Source organism: Podarcis muralis, chromosome 5 (assembly GCF_964188315.1).
Source record: "Podarcis muralis chromosome 5, rPodMur119.hap1.1, whole genome shotgun sequence".
Lineage (NCBI taxonomy): Eukaryota > Metazoa > Chordata > Lepidosauria > Squamata > Lacertidae > Podarcis > Podarcis muralis.
In genome coordinates, this window is record NC_135659.1 from 52471894 (window position 1) to 52492289 (window position 20396).

The following is a 20396-nucleotide window of genomic DNA, read 5'->3' on the forward strand; positions in this document are numbered from 1 at the left end:
TTATTTATTAATATTATTCCTAACTATTCATGAATATTACCTTACAGCTTAAAAAACCATGCCATCAAGACAGAGTAAGATTGGTAGGTGTCTGTGTCACGGTCCGGTTCACGGGTGACCGAAGTCCCGGCTGGGGGCGTCGGGACCAGGGGCAAGATGGCGGGGTGGGAGCAGGAACGGGAGTCCAGAAGGCAGGAGTCAGAGAGCCAAGAGTCTGAGGGTCAGAGAGCCGGGAGTCAAGAAGCCAAGGGTCAGGAAGCAGGAGTCATGAAGTCAGGGGTCCAAGGATCAAGAATCAAGGAGTCAAACACAGAAAGGCAGGGAATATGCTGCTGTGGCAAAGAGCCGAAGGGAAATGCTGACCTTATATCCTTTCCCAACTCTTGCCACCAGGTGCTGTGAGTTACCAATCAGCCTCACCTGTGAGGCCGTGCCTTACTTCATCAGAACAAACTTAGAAAGGCCCCAGTCCTGCACAGTCCTATTGGTCACAGGGCCTGGCTCCTGCACACACACCTGACAGTCTGGTGTTATACTGCCTCCCATCCTTTCTCCTTTTGATGCTGTGGGAATACTGTTTTGCTCCATGTCCCATGGGATGCCTCAGCAGTCCACGTGCCCCCCCCCCGCATTTGTTTTAATATCTATCTATACAAAGCCACTTGAGGAAGTTATCTCCTGGTTTGAGCTAAAATGTCATCAATAGACATGTGAAATTCAACTCTACTTCTTGTTTCCACACGTTGTTCCAGTGAGGCTGCGGATATTCTGTGTCTGCAGGCAATTTTGATATGGAAGAGGGCAAACAGGCTGAAGCTTAATCCAGGTAAGGTGGAGGTAATGCAGGTGCAAAAATCTGCAGTCTTGGAAGTACTGCATGGGGCCACACTTCTCCAAATGACCATGCCCACAGCCTGGGGGTCTTCTTGGATCCAATACTACTGGTGACAGTCATTACCAGGAGTACTTTTTATCAGCTTTGGCAGATTTGCCAGCTAAAACCCTACCTAAATAAAGCAGACCTTTGCCTTAGTTCAGGGACTGCCAATGATACTCAGAGACTTTCTCTGCCACCCACCCTCCACTGAAACTGGGCTTGAAAGACATATTCTCCTATAGCTAATAGAACAGGTTGTGGTATATGTGTAGTGCTCATAACAGAAAGTGCTGTCATTTTGCAAGTGTGCCCACAGGCCCCAAAAGATTGCCAAACCTTGTTTCTATTATTCCCGTCTGGTTTGCCGGTCTGGATTGCGATGTTTGTAGCGCTGATTTAAGTTTAACACGTTTCATATGTGTTTTGTATTTTAAAATGTTTTTATAATGGTTGTCTTTAAAACTATGTATGCTAATTTGGTTATATTGTAAATCACTTTGTGGAGGCTAATTGCCTGGGTAAGCAGGATAGATTTTAATAAATAGATGAATTTTACTGCAGCTTCCCACATACGTATTTTAGATCCAAATGTTATTGAGACATGTCAAATCATTTACTGGTTCAAGTTTCACAGTCTTCAAGGCACATACTCAGGCTCATACTTGGTCTATTTTTAAACACAGAGAATATTTTTAAGTGGTGTTGTTTAAAAAAAAAGATAAAACAGCCTTCAATGAAGTACTGTTTCCTTAGCCTAGCAGATTGTTTATTTATGGTTATGATAAACACAAACCCCAAAGAATTCAAATTCTGCTGAAGCAACATTGCCATGCTACTAGGGGGAAGGAAGAGAGGAGGGGGGCAGAAATGAAAGGAACTGAACAACATGCCTCCAAAACAGCCTTACAATTTTCCAATTGTGTTAGTATGTATCGGAAAGTATTATAGAATACATACCTATTTGATGTTCTTCATAATAGAAGCATTTATATTCTGACATGATGCTAAGAATTAACGGTTCAGCTGAAATGTTTGAGTTTTTACTAAGGGACTAAGAGAACTAGGTTTGTGATGCAAACCTAGATCACATATTGATGTTTTGTGGGATACCTCAGGAGTCCATCGCAAACTATAAGGAAAACCATCAAGTTTGGAGCAGGGATTCATGGAAACCCAGAAAGGGCTAAGATTTTTGCTAATGTTCCATGTATGCCTCTTTGGCTCTCCCTGTGACAAACTTTGTCTTTAAACAATTTGTCCCTAGAGATGTCTGGAGAATTCTGTTTCAGACTTTAGTCAAGTTTTATTAAATGACAGAAACGAAGAGATTCACATAGTAACTAGTATTGTGACACCCAATCCATTTCAACTGAAGGCAAGTCCCACTTGAATGAAACCACACAAGCAAACCAGGGTGGCTTTTCTACCTATTTTGAGGAAGAAACCAAACATCTCCTGTACTGGGAGTCTTCATTTGAGCTATCTTTCCTGAGAAATGCTAGTGCACCTTTTGCAAAAAGTAGGAAATTGTATCTATAGAAAGTCACAAAACATTGATAAAGGTTTGAGATTATTACACCTAACCATTCTTTCTTTCACTAACATCATAATTCTTACCAAGTCATTCTTAACTTCACTCACTATTTCCCATACCAGCCTCCCACACTCTTGACCCAACATCCCTTCACTCACACTTGCTGAAATTTGACATCTCTTATCTGAAGAAAGGCCTCAATTGCCACATATGTGGGCCAAACAAGGCCTCTTTCCCTGTCCCTAAGGGAGGCATGTCTACAGTTATTTTAGGAACCTCTATGGGCTGTCATCAGATACTGTATTCTTCAGTGATCCACACGACGGTCACCTCCAGGCTTGATTACTGTAACTCGCTCTACACGGGGCTGCCCTTGAAGTTGACCCAGAAACTCCAGTGAGTGCAGAATGCCGCGGCGAGGCTCCTTACGGGGTCCTTGCTGCGGGATCACATTCATCAAGTGCTTTACCAGCTGCACTGGCTGCCGGTGGAGTACAGGGTCAGGTTTAAGGTGCTGGTTTTGACCTTTAAAGCCCTATGCGGCCTAGGATCCTCGTACCTATAGGACCGCCTCTCCTGGTATGCCCCACGGAGGACCTTAAGGTCCACAAATAACACCACTTTGGAGGTCCCAAGCCGCAAGGTGGTTAGTTTGGTCTCAACTAGGACCAGGGCCTTTTCAGTACTGGCCCTGACTTGGTGGAACGCTCTGTCACAAGAGACCACGGCCCTGCGGGACTTGACATCTTTCTGCAGGGCCTGCAAGACAGAGCTGTTCCGCCTGGCCTTTGGTTTGGACTCAGTCTGACCCTTATGTTTTTTATTTATGGGCTTCTATTAAAATGAGGCTGTATTTTAAATTGTATTTTAACCCATATTTTAATAAACTGGCTTTTTTTTGTGTCCCCCCCCATTATGTTTTATTGTAATTTTATTGGTGTTAGCCGCCCTGAGCTTGGCTCTAGCTGGGGAGGGCAGGGTATAAATATATTTTTATATATATATATATATATATATATATATATATATATATATATATTATTATTATTATTCCTAGCTTGTTTCATTTATCTTCTGCAATGAAGTGCCATAGCTCGATGAGTAGCTATCTGATGAGTAGGCCAATATTGCCAGCCCCTTCCCACTCTCCGAATTTGGTGTCCGATATTATAATCTCTGGTTCATTCACAGAGCTGTCTATGTGACGGTGTTATCAGAGTGGAGGTGATGCAATTCTTAGTGTCAGAACATAACAGCACCCAAGAATTACTCTGCAAGCATCCCTTTTATATATATATAAAATTGTTTCTTTTCCAGCAGTAGCAAGCCAGATAATTCCAAGAAGGTTCTGTGAAACTACCAGGGCTGAACAATTTCCTTTCCTCTAAAAGTTGGAGCTTTTAACTGAGGGATGGCAAGCCTCCAGCATTCCAGATGTTGTTGGTTTACAACTCCTGACCATTGGTCATTTTGGCTGGAGCTGATGGAGTTCAATAACATGTGGGGGGCTGGAGGGCTCTTAAGTGCACATCTTGAAAGGGAAGGCACAATAATGTAGTGCTGTGGAAAATAGTGAAGTACTAAGGATAAACCCCCTGGGCATTTTTAAATTTTATTTTGCAATACCTTCCTAAGATAGATTCTGCACAAGTTTTTCACAGTAATCAAGGATGTTAATACCTAGAAAATGAGAATTTGTTTATACACATTTTGGTGCTGAAAGTGACAATAGCAGGGTGGGGGGTGGGGTTCTCACATTTGTAAATGTGATAATTCAAATGACACATTAAACAAATTAAATCTAACTTGCGAGCTAATATAACACTATTAATTAAGTGTGACGAGTGAGATGCTTAAGGAGTTGGGGAGTTTAACCAATTATTTTCAGAAGGTGTGAAACATCTATTCTTGAGGGCCAGCCCCTGATGCTTCAGGAGTATCACCCAACAGCTCTTTCCACTTTTAGCTTTGTTTATCGCTTTCTTCGGTAACAGCTTTTACTTGTTTCTTGATGTCTTAATTTTCTGCAATAATACATCTGCCATGAATAATTAAGCAATGCATTTACTGCTTGCTGAAAGCCAAGCAAATGCTATAAATCAGATTTGTGATCTACTGCCAAATATGGAGACACAATCAGCAACTATTCAGACTTTTTACTGCAGACTGGAAAACGGGAATCAGCAAGTATATTTCCCAGCATGCCTCAACAGCACCTTGCACCCGATACCCCAATTCTGACACTTCAAGTTACCTTCTCAACTGATTATCAATGCCCAAATGCAGTGTTCTAGAGGTTTATTTTTCTTTTTTAAAAAAAAAAAATTAAGGAAGTGAGCAAACTTACCTATTCTATAATTTTGACCATTATTTTCCCCAATTTTCTTTTTTCAGCTCATTATAAGAACAGCCTGCTTGATTCATCCTGCTTAGCCCATCAAGTCCAGCATCCTGTTCTCACAGTGACCAGATGCCTATGGGAAGTCCAAAAGCTTCCCACATACTTGCTAAGATTTGAATTGGATATCCTAATTGGAAGATGCATTAATAGAGCCAAAAAGAGGCAATTAGTTTGCATGGGGAAAATAATTACTCATTATATCAGCTTGGAATTGGGCATTAACCTGAGTACTTGGTTGCCACAACTGGCCAGCGTCATCTCATATCACTTTGGTTTTAAAATAAAACAGTAGCCCTATCATCTTTGGAAACAGAAAACCTTTTCTTCTCACAATGTTTAATGCAGGGGGTGTCTTTGTGATCAATGTTCTCTGTCACCCAGTTAGCTAGGCACATGAGAGTTTTCCTACATTTTTGAAGATAAATACCTGCTGTATAAAATAAAGAGCTACAAAAATACAAGCTATATCACTTTCCTAAAACCTTACTGCTTTCATGCATACCAATGGACAGGAACAATAAAACAACTTTCCATTACCTGAACAGCATCACCTTTTAATTGGAAAGAGGTTTGCAGTGCAATCACTTTACAGAAAACTAAACTACCCCGAACACTGGTGTCTCAGGCTTGGCAGAGCAAGCACATTAGAAAACTAATCAAGTTCAGGTACTCAGCCAGCCAGGTCTAGCAAAATGTCAGAGTAGCCATTAAGATTCTGCATGTCTTAATTTGAGAATCTCACCAATTCACTGGAAGATGCAAAAGCCCAGAATATTTATGAAAGGTCAAAATGCAGAACAGTTTGTCATTAAATTCCCCCACAAAATACTCTCATGCAGAAATAAGCCATGTAATGCTGCCATTCTTAACTCTGTTGACAAAGGATTGTACATATTTTAAAATCCTAACTCTTAACAGCTGTGCTGTCAAGGCTGTGGAATTGTTGAATGCAGCAGTAATATTACCATATTCTATTATTTATAATAGGCTGCAGTATTTCTTTCTTATTCATATAGAAATTCATTGGTGATTTAAATCCACATGCCACAGGAGACCATCCTGACCACAGCAGTCAACGCTTCCTTGCTAACACCTAAACATTACATTTTAATCTATCTCTAAGTGGAATTATTTAATTCCCTGCAGCCCAGTTGCAGGAAGTAAATGCCGTGACAAAGCCCTCCCAGCATTTCCTGTAAACCAAGTTGTCGTGTATCTCAGGTATCTCCACCAAATATTCAAAACTCTTGAATGAATGCCTTAAGGTGCAGGTTGGAGAAATGTGACACATCTGGCAAACTGACTGTGGCTCTCTTTGGTTAGAAAGAGCCGGGGTCACTCCCTTCAAGGAGAGAGAACAGAGTCTTTAAAAGGTGGAACGGCCCTTGCAGCTTTGTCCCCTCCCTTTATCATACAGTGCCCATTTCACATCTTCCATATTACCAGGAAACTGATTGTCCTTACTGCCTACGCTTAAGTGGACTGAGATCATTGTGCTGTTAGTAATTAGGATAGAAGTGGTCTGGTATTGGAGTCATTGGGTTCTTTTTTTGCTTTTAAAATTTCTGTTGGACCTTATTGCTCTCTTGCCAATATTCTTAATAAAGTTTCACAACTGGACTAGTGGAGTCTATGTGCAATTGCCAATCTCAGGATTTGGGAATCCTCATGTGCCTTCATCACTTTGGGTTTCGTCCTATTAGCAGTCTAAGACTAGAGCTGGTAAAGTCAGATATTTGCTCTATTCATGGGGAGAAGCAGAAGGCTGGAGAGCTGGCTTTATGTTTTGCATAAATTGAGAGGGATTGGCTGGAGGCTCAAAGGACACTGGTCAAGGATTCCCAAGTTGAATCATTAATTGGACAGTCCCAGTTTTCTGCTTTTCTGGGGCTGCACATGAGCGACAAAAGAGAGCAGTGGCAGACACTACTGGAAAATAAAGCAATTGTGCAGCAGTGGGGCAAGGAAGGGGTCACAAGAGACTCTCCTGAGCACCCCACTTTCTCTACAGATGTTTTATTTTGACAAAGCTCTACAAAATATTTCAGGCCAACACCAGCATGGCTGCAACAGTTATATCACTATGATTTCCAATTGCAACACCTGACAAAAGTGATGTGTTTGGTGCTACTCAAATGACAAGTAAGTTTAGTTCATTGCATTAATACAATTTTATACCATTGTGGCACCAACGATTTCCCTCTTGTTAAATTAGCACTGTACTGGTGCCAGCCTTAGACTTTATCACACATGAAAGAGATCATCAAAATGTACCTTGATTTGAACTAGAGCTCTTGGGGGGAAAAACCCAACCCCTAAGCAGGGAGATGGTGTGTGGCACCAGCAATTTCACTCCCCCCCCTCTCTCTCACCCACCCACCCACCCACCCACCCACCCACACACACACACCACTGTGTACTCCCCACATCGAGGAATCTGCTGACTAAAGCAATTGTAAAGGGACATAAGACAGGAAACGGTCATAAATCAGAATTCACTCTTCCCTCCGGCATGTGAATTATAATAGAATCATTCAAACTGTATCCATATATGTCTTTGTCTCTTGTATCTGCCTCTCTCTCCTGTGGCCACAGAAACCTAAGAAATGTGTTCTGTGGCACTCAGTAAAAATCACTGTAGCATGTCTATGCTCTGTATAATACAGAATGCTAACTAAATGAGGGATGGAGAACCTGTGGCACTCCAGATATCATTGGACTAAAATTCCCATCATCCCTGAACATTGGGATGACCATGCTGGCTGAGGCTGATGTGGGTTGTCAGTTCAGCAACCTCTGGAGGGCCACTGGGTCCTTATTCCTGTAGAGTTGGAAGTGATCCTGAGGGTCATCTAGTCCAACCCCCTGAAATGAAGGAATCTCAACATATAGTCCCCCATCCAATTTGAAACCATACCAGCCCCTGCTTAGCTTTGCAAATGTGTTATTAATTTTATTGCTGCACCACTAGGATAGTAAGCTGCAGTGCAATTTGTACTACATTTCAGCAGCATAATCCTATACAACATATTTGCAGTTTTTACCTTGTGAATAATTTGTGTCATTCAAAACATAGTAATACAAACCACTTCATTATAATTGCCAAGTTAGCTAGCTGTACAGTGCGGTACAGTTCCCCTTCAATCTTCATTATAAGAGTTTAGCAAGAAAATCCTGCATATTCTGAATATGCAGTGTGTTACAAGCCATAGCTCTGAAATCTAACTAATCTTCATTAGACAGAAAAAATATTCTGTGTTTAAGACAGCACAGTAACACAACAACATTCTTTTAAAATACCTGCCCGGGTCAATTCTGCATGTGTATTGCTGAAGCTGTGGCAATAAATTTTCTAAAGGGTTGTGAAACTTTCTTATAGCTATACCACTTCTACTCTTGCCTCCTTTTCTTCCTCATCTCCATATGGTGCATTGCCATCATTACCCATCCCTTACCCAGGACTGGCAAGGAGAAAACAATTCTGAAGCCTCGGTTCCTTCTTGTTATCAAACAAGCTTTGCCAGCTGAGGAAATCAATGATATGCTTGTAGATGATTTCAGTTACTCCAGCTACTCTGGACCTTGGTTCAACCAGACGCCCCCACCAGCACTTTGGCCATTGCATTTTGCACCAGCTGGAGCTTGTGAACCAAACACAAGGGCAACCCTATGTAGAGCGCATTACAGTAATCCAGCCTCAAGGTTACCAGTGCATGGACTATAGTGGTCAGCCTATCCAAGTCCAGGAACAGTCACAGCTGTCAAACCAGACAACCCTGGTAAAGGGCACTTCTGAGCCACAGAGGACACATGGGCCTAGGGAGAAAGATTTATTCCAAGCATGCCCAGCACAAGTGTTTGGAACTTTTTACTAGAAAACCACTTGGTCACATCATCTCCTAGGGTACAAGGGTACAACACCCCTGCTAACTAGCTGCCTAGGTGATCTACCTTTACAGCCTACAGCTCCGACCTGAACACTTAAGAATCATAGAATCATAACATTGTAGAGTTGGAAGGGACTCTGAGGGTCATCTAGTTCAGACCCCTGCAATGAAGGAATCTCAGCTGATCATACATGACAGGTGTCCATTCTTCTTAAAAAACCTTCCACCTCTCGTGGGAGTCTGTTCCACTGTGGAACAGCTCTTACTCTCAGAAAGTTCATTCTAATCTTTAGTCGGAGTCTCCTTTCTTGTACTTTGAATCCTTTGGTTTGGGTCCTAGCCTCCAGAGCAGGAGAAAACAAGCTTCCTCTACCCTCCATGTGACAACTCTTGAGCTATTTGAAGATGGCTATGTATTTGTGTGAGCAAATTCCTAGACTACAGGTCTGTCTACACAGTAAACTGCAATGAGATATAGTCACACATCTTGGGCTGGGCTTACTCCACAAATGTGGGTGGGATGCAGCCACTTGACAGCCTTGTACCCATTTCTGGTACTACTTTTGTCTTGATCATTGCAGCTGGAGGGCTACAGGTTACGCAGCAAATCATAATGGCTGACAGAATAGGACTAGACACAGTTCCATGTTAGATATCTTAATACAGCAGTGAACTAATTAACATAAGACATTCATTGGATACTTTGGAATCAGTGTTTCAGCTCCGCAAGACTACTTGCAGCATTACTGAAAGCCAACAGTGGGGGGAAATCTGCAGGTATTTAACTTATTTTCCTCACAAGATAAAGGATGGTACAAGACAAGCACATTTTGTTTCATGGATATACATATGGAAAATCCAGGATAGCAAACATTCTCGAGTCAAGAACCAGAAAGCCAATGATTCTTTCACAGAACAAAACTGATATATCTATGTAAAGCTGCTTAAAGTCAGATTCCAAGCTGACTAATGAAGGGATCTGAATGTGGCAGCAGCTGCAACTAAAAATCATTAATCCCTTTTGAGATTTCTCCAGCATTGCTATTGGTGACCAACCATGCCTTTGCCAAAAGCTCAATGTGTATTATGGAGAAGGCCAACAGCTAATGAATGGCTTGTAGGAGCTAAATGTCTACATGCAGTGCAGATTGTTATTTGATTGTCACAAATGCCCTAACTTACACCAAGGTCAGTAAGTTTGGCTGCAGAAATTCACACTATGCAAGATGCTCAAAATAATTCAATTACCACCCCAATGCGATAGAAAATCCACCCTGGTGATACAGTGGCCAGACATCTCGACCATCAGAATTAATCACAGCGTCACTAATTGAAGGGTTTTGTTCAGGTTTAAGGATTCTGAATCATTTTCAGGATTGATTAATAATAATAATAATAATAATAATAATAATAATAATAATAATAATAAATTGAATATATATGTTGCCTAATAATAATAATAATAATAAATTGAATATATATGTTGCCCTATACCTGGAGGTCTCAGGGGGGTTCATAGAATAAAATCAAAATATAAAACCACAAAATACATAATCAAAATAAACGACCCAATAACTCCCCCCCAAAACCCCCACATTTAAAAAAAGGCATAGGATCTGCCAACAACTGTTTTTATCTTCCCCAAACTGTACTTCCTCAGGTGAAAAACCCTCACTATTATGGCTCCTCCCCCCCCATTTTTCTATGGGGTCATTTTTTTTCTTAGACGAATGTTTTCAAAGATGTCCACGTCCTTTTTGACACTCAAACCAAATGACAATTGTGAGAAGATGTTTTCACTCTATTTCCTTAAAATGCTGTTTAAACTGAAAGCATCGGAAATATTCCTTGACAGTTGAAACGGTTTGCATGTTCTGAGAACCTCTACTGCCAAGGAAGCTGACTGTTCACTTGATTTTATTTTTTATGAACATATATTTCTGATGTACTTCCTTCAGAGTAGGGTCCGGAGGGATTTCAGAGCAAACCCCAAAGCTCTATGCAGAACATTCTCAGAAATGGATGGGAACACCATCGAAACCTAAAGAATGCCATCATAATACTCATTTGTATGCTAAAAAGAGTGCTAAAGTGAAATTTTTACCCCTACTCTCAACGGTCAGGTATGTAGAAAGCGTACTATTCTATTGCAAGCTTTGTTGTTCTAAAGGAAACTGCTAGAATGTTAGAATAAAAATGCTATATGAACAAAGCAGTTGTACCTTAGTAGTGGTTTTCTCAAGGACGGCAATCAATGCACACCATTTATGATACTGCTAGGCTATTATACTACCAGTTAGTAAACTTAATACAAAAAACAAAATTTCATCCATACATGCTAGTGGTGGTGCAGGTTCTATAGTAATCTCTCCTTCCTGCACATATTGCAGTCATCTGCAATGAACATTAGTCAATAATTTAGCAAGAGACAATAGATTCATCCATGCCAAATATGTAACTCAGAATTTGCAAGTTCCAACTAACAGAAGGAATAAAAGTTTGGCGTTTCCAGTAAAAAGGAAATAGCTTCTAAGTATCTCATCATTCTGTTACTCTCTACAGATGAAGAATCAAAGAAGCAAGCCAATTTGTGAATATGGCAGGAAAATGCATTGTAACGAAATAGTAATAGTGATAGAAAACACTGTCAATAGTTTATCAGAGAGCGATAAGGACATTATTAAGAGTTTGAGAATGGACAAAAGACAAGCTTGACAGTGAATGGATGGTTCTAGCAAAATTAAAACCAATGATTTATTGGATTTATTATGTAAGAGATATCAGAGTGAGCTTTGTGAAAAATTATCCTGCTAGCACACATCTTGTCGTGATTCAAAGCAATGTCTTCTTTGGAACCTGCAATCTTGGAGATGTCAAGCGAGATCGCAATGCAATCATATGCATGTGTATGTTTACTCAGAAATAAGTCTAGTGTGTAGGGCTGGAACTAGGGTGGGGGAAACAGAGTTCTTGCCCTGGGTGCCTGATTCAAGGGGGCACCTAAATCATGATTAATGGTGTATGTGTGTGCGTGTATAAACATGTACAAAGTGCACAGGATTCAACTAATGAGTGTCGTTAGTGGAAGCTCTGTGCAAGGATTCTCACATGTGACAGAAAGGGTTGGCTCACCCATGAGGCAACCACCACAGGCACTAGGATTCACAGGGGCAGCAGATTCCAATGTACATATTTATTCTCCCCTTGTTTCTGACACAGATCTTCACTCAATACTCCTCTCCTAGCGGGGAGAGGGGTGCCATTTTGGGGGTTTTCCTCAGGTGCCAAAATATATCAGGCCTGGCCTGGTAACAGAACTTTATCCTGTCTGCTTCCCCCACAATTGGCTCGGTTGGGGCAGCAGAAGAGAGCAAAATTATCATGCCTAGCATGCCAAAACACAACCTCAAATTACGTAGTTGCATACCAGCCAGTGTTATTGAATAGCCTACATTATATTTACAATTTGTCTACTGATGTGATAAACATTAATCTATCTATATCTATACCATCTATACCATCTATCTATCTATCTATCTATCTATCTATCTATCTATCGTTTCTGATCAAATTGCTATTGTAGTTTTACCACAACTGGAAAAAATAGGTAAATGATATGTACTTGTTGCTTTACCAATTTATTACAACTGTTGATCATTTTTAAACAATAAAATATGGTGTTGGCTTATGAGTGCATTTCAGGTTGTTTGCCTTGGGTACCAAAATACCAGGCTCCAGTTCTGCTTGTAGGTTTATTTTTGTCACAAGTGTGCTTAGAATTGCAGCCTCAGACTCAGGTTTGCATGGGATTGTCTGCATCTTACTTCAGGTTGCCTTACACCCTAGATCAGTGGTTCTCAAACCCCTAGCAGTGCTTGATTTGGAAACTATATCTATCCATATTCTGCAATTAATTTTAATACTAGAATATAATATATTACACTGAAATGATTAAATGTTTCTTTGTTTGTCCTTGAAATTTCTCACCACACTTGCCATCCTCTCTTGCCACATCCTTTGAGAACCGCTGCTCTAGCTCTCGCTTTCTCTCATAATCCGTGCTGTAATCAAATTCAGATGGAGTGAGAATGTCCGCACCCTCCTAATTAGACAGACTTACTGAGAATAGAAAACACAAATTCTGACATACCACCTGGAACCGAAAAACCATCTTTAATTTTTTTTTTTGGGGGGGGGGAGACAGGGTAAAGTATAATAATGCTGACTATAGATTATGGGTAAATGAAAAGGAAGGTGTGACAATGTTTAAGGCTTTTCATGGATCAAATTGCCAGAACACTAGACTCTCTGGTGCTATGTATGATAGTACGTATGTCAGCAGTGCTTTATATACACAAATTCTTCACCAGCAGCATTTTCTCCCTTTGCTGCAAGATATCATCATCATCATTTTAAATTGTAACTTGTTTTTGCATATTTCCAGGGCATGAAAAGCTATGGAATATTATTTAAATGCCATACTGCCTGCTTCCCCAGTGATCTTATTCATTTAAAATCCTAATATTTGCTCTTATTACACAGATTGCAGTCATTCTAAATTTGTTCAAAAGCCTTACACTGTAGTTTCCCCAAGTGGGTTCAAGAGGAGACGTTTATGTTTCCATCAGCAAGAGCTATGAACTGAGCAGGGCATTAGCAATGTCAATACTCTATTAACTTAACTCACAGCCATGCCCATCACACTGCAACTACCTGTACTTGCTATCTCAGTTGGCTAAACAAAAAACAAAAAACCTAAGTAGTAAGATTATTTGGAAACAAGGTAGTCTTAACACTACACCTCTGATTCCAAGAAATTCCACTATGTGCTTTTCACCAGCTTAAAATTTGCTTACAATAGATTCATATGATTGGCTACTGTATGGTTAACCCCTTTAGCTTATAGCCCTGACCCTCAGTTCTTTATACTTCTGAGTAGCAACAGGATTGGATTCACTGATTTCATTTGGATAATCTTCACTATATGGGGGGAAATAGAGACAAGCAAGAAAATGTATCTTGCTATCTAGATCAAACTGCAACAGTCTGGTTGTTCTGATTCTAAGGAATGTGATTATCCAAATTCTGCTTTTAAAATGTACATTTTCTCTCTCTAAGATAAATAGACTAGAATAGCAGTCTGAAATACTAATAAATAAATAGGAATCGAACCACAAAGCAGAAAGCAAAATGAGCAAAATAGATCTGGTGGAGACATTCCTCAATCCCCACATCAAATCCTTTATGAATTTACATCTGGTAAATCTAAGCTTATAGAAGATTGGCTTCTCTTTGATCTCCCTGTCCATACTGATAGACCAAGAATATCTGAGCAAATATTAATTACAATAGGAAGGATTTTCATGTGATGCACAAGCACATCAGTAATTAACACATGCAAATCCCCAAAACAAGCTTACCCAGGAAAACAGACAGTAGTTTTGCAATGTAAACACCAACATAATATATTAAAAACAATGCAAGCAACAATGTTTTTCACAATCACATAATAAATCAATTCTGGATATTATGTGATTCTAGCCAATGTAATCATTGAGATGCACAAAACATATATCCTTTGTGTCACTAAACAGAATGAACAAGGAGTCTTGTAGTACTTTTAAAACAAACAAACTTATTTTTAGGCTTTTGTGGGTTACAGTCCACTTCACCAGTTGCATGAATTGTTTCCCTGAGAAGCAGGTACATATGCACAGCGTTTGTGGGAAGGGGATTGTAAACAATGAAGTGAGGGGGAAATGAAATACAGGGGGAAATATACAGAGCGATAATTTTATAATTAACCGTAGTCATTCACAAACCAGTTGCTGTTAAATATCCTGGTGTTGGGAAGCAAATCAACACACATTATGTGCCCAAAATACTTTCTTTCAGTTCAGTCCCCAAGCAATAGCACTGAACCTCTTCTTGTAATGTAATTCAGAGCTTTCACATTGCAGACTGTGGTGCACAAAGTTTACATTTTGCTGCAACAGAAAAACACAGCTACCACTGTGGAAGTTAATAAATACAGTGGTACCTTGGGTTACATACGCTTCAGGTTACAGACTCCGCTAACCCAGAAATATTACCTCGGGTTAAGAACTTAAATAAGAACTGAAGAACTGAAGCGTATGTAACCCAAGGTACCACTGTACCCCAGGTTGCAATCTTCACAGGAACAGTTGTAAGAAGTAATGATTTTTTTTTAAAAAAAGAAAAGGAATAAAAACGCACATTAAACCCAAAGTAACTGCATCTGCTTGATGTCAGCCCTCATTAGCTCTGTGCCTCTCTTTACCGCCCTCCACCACTAAGTTCAAATGTTAAGATCCAGAGGTCAGGACCCAGTCTTTTGTTTCTGTTATTATGTGAGGTGTCATGTATCCTGATAATGCCACATATAAATAATAACGGAAGATAACAATAAACTATCAGTCAAGATTGATGCATCCTCATTAAATCTTGAGCAACTAGTGCATATGACAGAACCAAGAACACCCACATTTTTCCTTTGGGGAAAGGTTAGCAGGTTAAATGACCCCAGTAAGACTGTTGTGCTCATCTGTGCATAAAGGGATTTGGATACTATGACTTCTGACCCCATTAGGGTTAGATTCATTCTTGGTAGATACCAAATGTATTTTGGCATCCTCTAGCATCTGGCTCTACTTGTGTTAAGCCGTGTGTGTGTGTGTGTGTGTGTGTGTGTGTGTGTAGTCCTCTTTCAGCTTTCTCTATGATGTATTTTTTATTATATCTATATCTATATATTGCAATGGTACCTATTTATCTGCTCACACTGGTATGCTTTTGAACTGCTGGGTTGGCAATAAGAAGCACGGTAGACTATAACTGGGAGGCCATTCTAAGGCCTGCCACTTGGCACCCTGTGTTCCTTTGGAAGAAGAGCAGAAAATAAATGTAACAAAACAAAAATAAAATAAAATTAGAAAGGGATGGCATGCCTTGCCCATTTGTCAGTGTAAGACCCCCAAAACTATTAAACTTACTAAGTCCCTATGGAGGGATGCCAGGCACCTATGATGCAAGTCTACTCTCCTTAAGCAGGTGCCACGTAAGCTCCAGCAACTGTGAGAGAGAGAGAGCCGTGTCCCACTAATAAGAGAGACTATTCCTCCAACCCACATTCCCAAAAAGTTGCCATTTGTTATGGGTTTTCAATTTTTTGAAATTAAAAAAGTGCACATGTGCTGTACGTTCTGCAAACCATTATTAACAAGATCAGAAGAAAACATACAATTGATATTCATATAAGCCCCAGATTCTGCAGTGACGGAACTGCTCTCTTTCCTGAGGCCCCATCCATGCTCTTTCTCCAAAGAAACGCAGTTCCTCCCAAATGTCAAGAAGTCAAGTGCAGGTAATTGAGCATATCCTATGTTGGTTCACACCTCCATTTATATAAGCTTCACTTTTGTTCCTCCATCACGCCAGGTCATTTCTGATGTGGCTTTTTTTTCTTCTTCAAAGGATTTGAAACTCTGTTTGAGATTATCTGAAACTCTGGTGGGTCACCCAGACCTGCCCCCAGCTAATGGAAGCCTTGCCCAGAACCTCAGACACAAAGCCTAATAAAGAGGAGGGAAACGCACAACAGCCTCAATGGCCTCTGCTGAAAGAATTGATTTTCATTTCCTGGTTTTCAGAAAAAGATTTGCAGTGTTTGGGGTTTTAGTAAGCAATATATTCCAAAAGCCTGGAAAGAGCATCTTTTCCTTGACAATTGAAATGAACATTAAATGAAATCTGCAAAGCTATTTTCCCTTGCACAGTCAAGAGCTGACAGAAGGGGAAGCAGAGAGGGCACATAAAAGACAAACACGAAGAAGCTGAGGGAGAAAGTATAGAACAATCATCCTGAATTGCTTCCAAAATGCTGTAATGGAATTAGGGTCACCCTGACAGAAACAGTCAGATCAGAGGAAATTTGATTTTTTTTTTTAAAAAATAAAAAATTCTATACTCTGCAAAGGAAAATTTGGAAGTGTTCTATCAAATTAGCATGTGTATATATATTTTAAACACATATCAGACATATACCACTAAAGGCGTCACCCTCTATTTTGACGAGCTGATGTTTATACCATCTCAACAAATATATCTGAGCGATCTGGCTAATCCTAGTGGTTGTTGTTACAGAAGGGTAATCCACAAACTCCCCTCCATTTTGAAATATCTGAGTCACATACATATATTTCAAGACTATCCTGAAAACTTAATTCTCAGAGAGTCCATATTTATTCCTTATGCCAGTCCCACTAAATGACACTCCAACAATCTGTTTTATTTCACCCTGAAATGTCTTACTATGTGCACAGCTGCCTAATTATCAAGAAGCTAGAGCAGCAGCAGTAAAATCTGCTGCAGTAACAACAAAACAGATTTTGAGAGTGGGAGACCCTAGGTTATGGGCTTTCGCGGAACTCTGCTTTCAGATACACACAGCACAAGTGATCCATGCACACCCTGCTGCATTATCAATTATGCTCCATTTCTAGGCATAATTCTCTCACAAAGCCCAGGGACTTAGGTCATTGATAGCTCTATTCTGTATTACCACCTTACAACAGAGGCATTCAAAACACTTGGCAGATATTAATTGGCCTTGACACTCCTATAGTACTTCTCAGTGATTTCAGAGAAGCAGAGGGGAATTCCTGCGCGCAAATTAGGTAGGCTGGGCCATGCGTATGCAAATTTTATCTTCACATAAACAAGGCAAATGCCTGCCTCCAAATTAAATAAATAAATAAAATGATTTGCCAATCAGTCCTTTTCTAGGCTTCCTTTTTTTCCCTGAACACCCATTTTGTATTGTTATTCACCAACATATTCTGTTTTTGCAGAAAACAGACAGCCACAACTCCATGGTGTTTTAGAGGATTTGTCTTTTCTGTAAAACACGCAATTTCCATCTCCAGGTAGCGTCAGCACTTAACTGGGCATTTGATTGCTCTGATTCCTGCCTGTCACACAGACAGCAAGGAAAAATGAAATTGCCAATGTTCAGCAGTGCTGCCAATTGCAGCTGATGCACTTCCATTCTGTCCCCCTAATGCAGTGATTCAGACCAATTTGCTCTGAACACTATCGCCTTGTTATCAAGAGCGCCAGAGAGGACGGATAAGGGAAAAATTGGAATTTAGAGTCACACATCAAGACCAAGCCACCTATCACATGCAACAAAGCCTATGTTAATCTGTGTGCCTCAAGGTCATCCAGGCTGCAGTGACACAAAAACTGCCTTCCCACTCAGGAAGTAATTCTGTGCAAGGAAGAGAGAAGAGGCCTTAGATTTCTGTTTTCTCAACACGCCTCAGGGCTGCTTAACACGTGATCTTTTTCCTACACGGAAATAATTGTTGTACAATAAAAACCGTGTATATTACTGCACAGAAAACAGAGCATGAGAGTGTGCTGTGGTGCTTATCTGTGTGTTTTGAAGTAAAATTAACTGTTGTATTCCAAGGATTACCAAAAAAAAAAATTTCCCGCCCCCCATGCAGAGATATATCACTGCCAAGCAAATCTGTTACCAGTGAAGCAGCCCTTCATAAGATAACTATAAGGAAGGAGGACATGTTACGCAATTGTGAGTAAGTATTGGTCTCCAAAGGTTTCCTCATGTGATCCTCAATTAGTCCACACTACAAACCTTTTGGAACACTAGTACTACTACTGCTTCAGAGAACAGAAAGTTGATATAATCACATACTGTGGCAGCTACACAGAAATGGATGAAGCATGGATCATTCATTGCCTCATTTCTGGTTCTGCTTAACAGAATGGTATAAAATTAGCTAAGCAAGTTATTCCAGCTCAAGGAGAATTTAAGAACTGGAATAAATACCGTAAATAAAATAAAATGTCTGTACCTGTAACTCTGTGAGAAAGAATATGAATCCATCAATTTGCAGCAGTACTAATTACTGGCAAAAAGTTAAACCATGCAGAAAACAACAGGAGTGGCAACTGGCCTTTGGAGGTGGGGAGGGGAGGAGCCCCCTCTCTCCCACCCATCTGTCTTTTCCCACACTCCCCTTCAGGCAGCAAGTCCGCAGCATGTACTTAAAGTCTCCTAGGCGGGAATGAGAAAAATCACAAGGGATTTCTCTCTCTAGAAGGAAGAGACCACATGATTTAATACTGGGGGAGCGGGAGGGGGAAGCAAGTGCTATTCTGATTGCTTTAACATGATGTTTTGTGTAACGAGCTTTGTGTGCAGATGAGGCAGTGTATAAGCATATAAATAAACATTTACTAATCCCATCTTTGAGGCACTATACTGTACCGGACACCCACCCACACCTCCTATCCCCATTAAACGTATTTTCCGATTGGAAGTGCACCACCACCTTCGCAAACAAACAAAAAATATGCTTATTTTTTGTACCTGCTTTGCTGTCCTCAGTAGCTGCTTCTGCACTTTTTTCATCTTAAGGACAACTGGATGAGGTAGATGGCATCACAATGACACACAGCCAATTCAGAATGAGGCCAGTACAATGAATAATGACTATTACTTCCTGTTCTCACTCTGAATGCACTGAACAGAGCACCTTCACCAAGGGGAGCACTTTTCAATGGAAAAAAGATTGCATAAAAAGCACTCTCCCTTTTTTACTCTAATCCTACTATTTACAATTCTGTGGCAATAACAACAGATTGCAGCAGAGACGGATAGCCCTTAACAACAGGTGCTGCCTCAGCATATATTTCCCAGCAGCTACAGTGACTTTACTTATATATTGTGGGTTCTGAATTAGCTTGTGACCCATTCACTTAACACATTTGTGTAGTATATAATTGTCATCCAAAAGGCGGGGGACACACAATATTTTGAAGATTAAATAGGAAAACAGCAGGAAATAAAACAAGTTATGAAAATGCCCTCATAGAAATTCATTGTAGTAAACCTACTTTCAATAATAAGCATTTAGCTCTTCCCCATTAACTTAAATTGATGGGTCTTAAGTGTATACAACACAGAGATGTAGAAAGGGCCAAGAAAACTCTCCATGTAAGTAGGGACCAAAATGACTCATTAGCTTGTGAATAAGATAGCTAAAAAGAATATGTCAGAACTATATAACATCACAGATAACACATGGAAGACTTCTTTAATGTTCAAGTCAATACCACAGGGCATAAGACAAAGAAGGAAAAAAAAAAGAATGATTTAAAAAATGGTGGGTGTGTGCTCTCAAACAAAAATAGGGATCTTAGGTCTTGTAAGAAATCAACTATTGCCTCTCTTTTTCATCCAAAATGACCTAAAATTTGGCAATGGAAAGCAATGAATGGATTCAATATACTGCAGTCATTTTGTGACTTGTTTGCAAGCATCACACATTTTTGGAAACAAATTGACACTGAATGACCCGCAGCCCTTCCCTTTCACTGTCACAAATAAATGTGCTTCAGTCAGTTCTGGTTCAACTTTTGATAGATAAAATCTGCTGAAAATTTACTCAGCCATAAAATATTCCCATCTGAGTGCTACTTACTATCCGCCTCCGTTGATGACATCAAGCAGCACAGAACTACTGCTGGCACAAAAAATCCAGGGATGCTGAAGTTAGGCACCATATTCCAAAGTGGAGAAAGTCACCTTTACTCCAAGGCAAGCAGTCAATACATTCAGCGTCAATGATGCAGACTTATTCCTGCAAA

General features: G+C 40.2%; 1 protein-coding gene across 15 annotated transcripts in view; it reads right to left on the reverse strand.

The window, feature by feature from the left end:
- Positions 1-20396, reverse strand: part of PTPRF (protein tyrosine phosphatase receptor type F) — a 467761-nt gene that overhangs the window by 260593 nt on the left and 186772 nt on the right. For all 15 annotated transcript variants that reach the window (XM_077928818.1, XM_077928817.1, XM_077928822.1 and 12 more), the window contains one exon: positions 20231-20389. In XM_077928818.1, the coding sequence (XP_077784944.1) occupies positions 20231-20312 (82 nt within the window). In that variant the 5' untranslated portion in view covers positions 20313-20389. The remainder of the gene's footprint in view (positions 1-20230; positions 20390-20396) is intronic.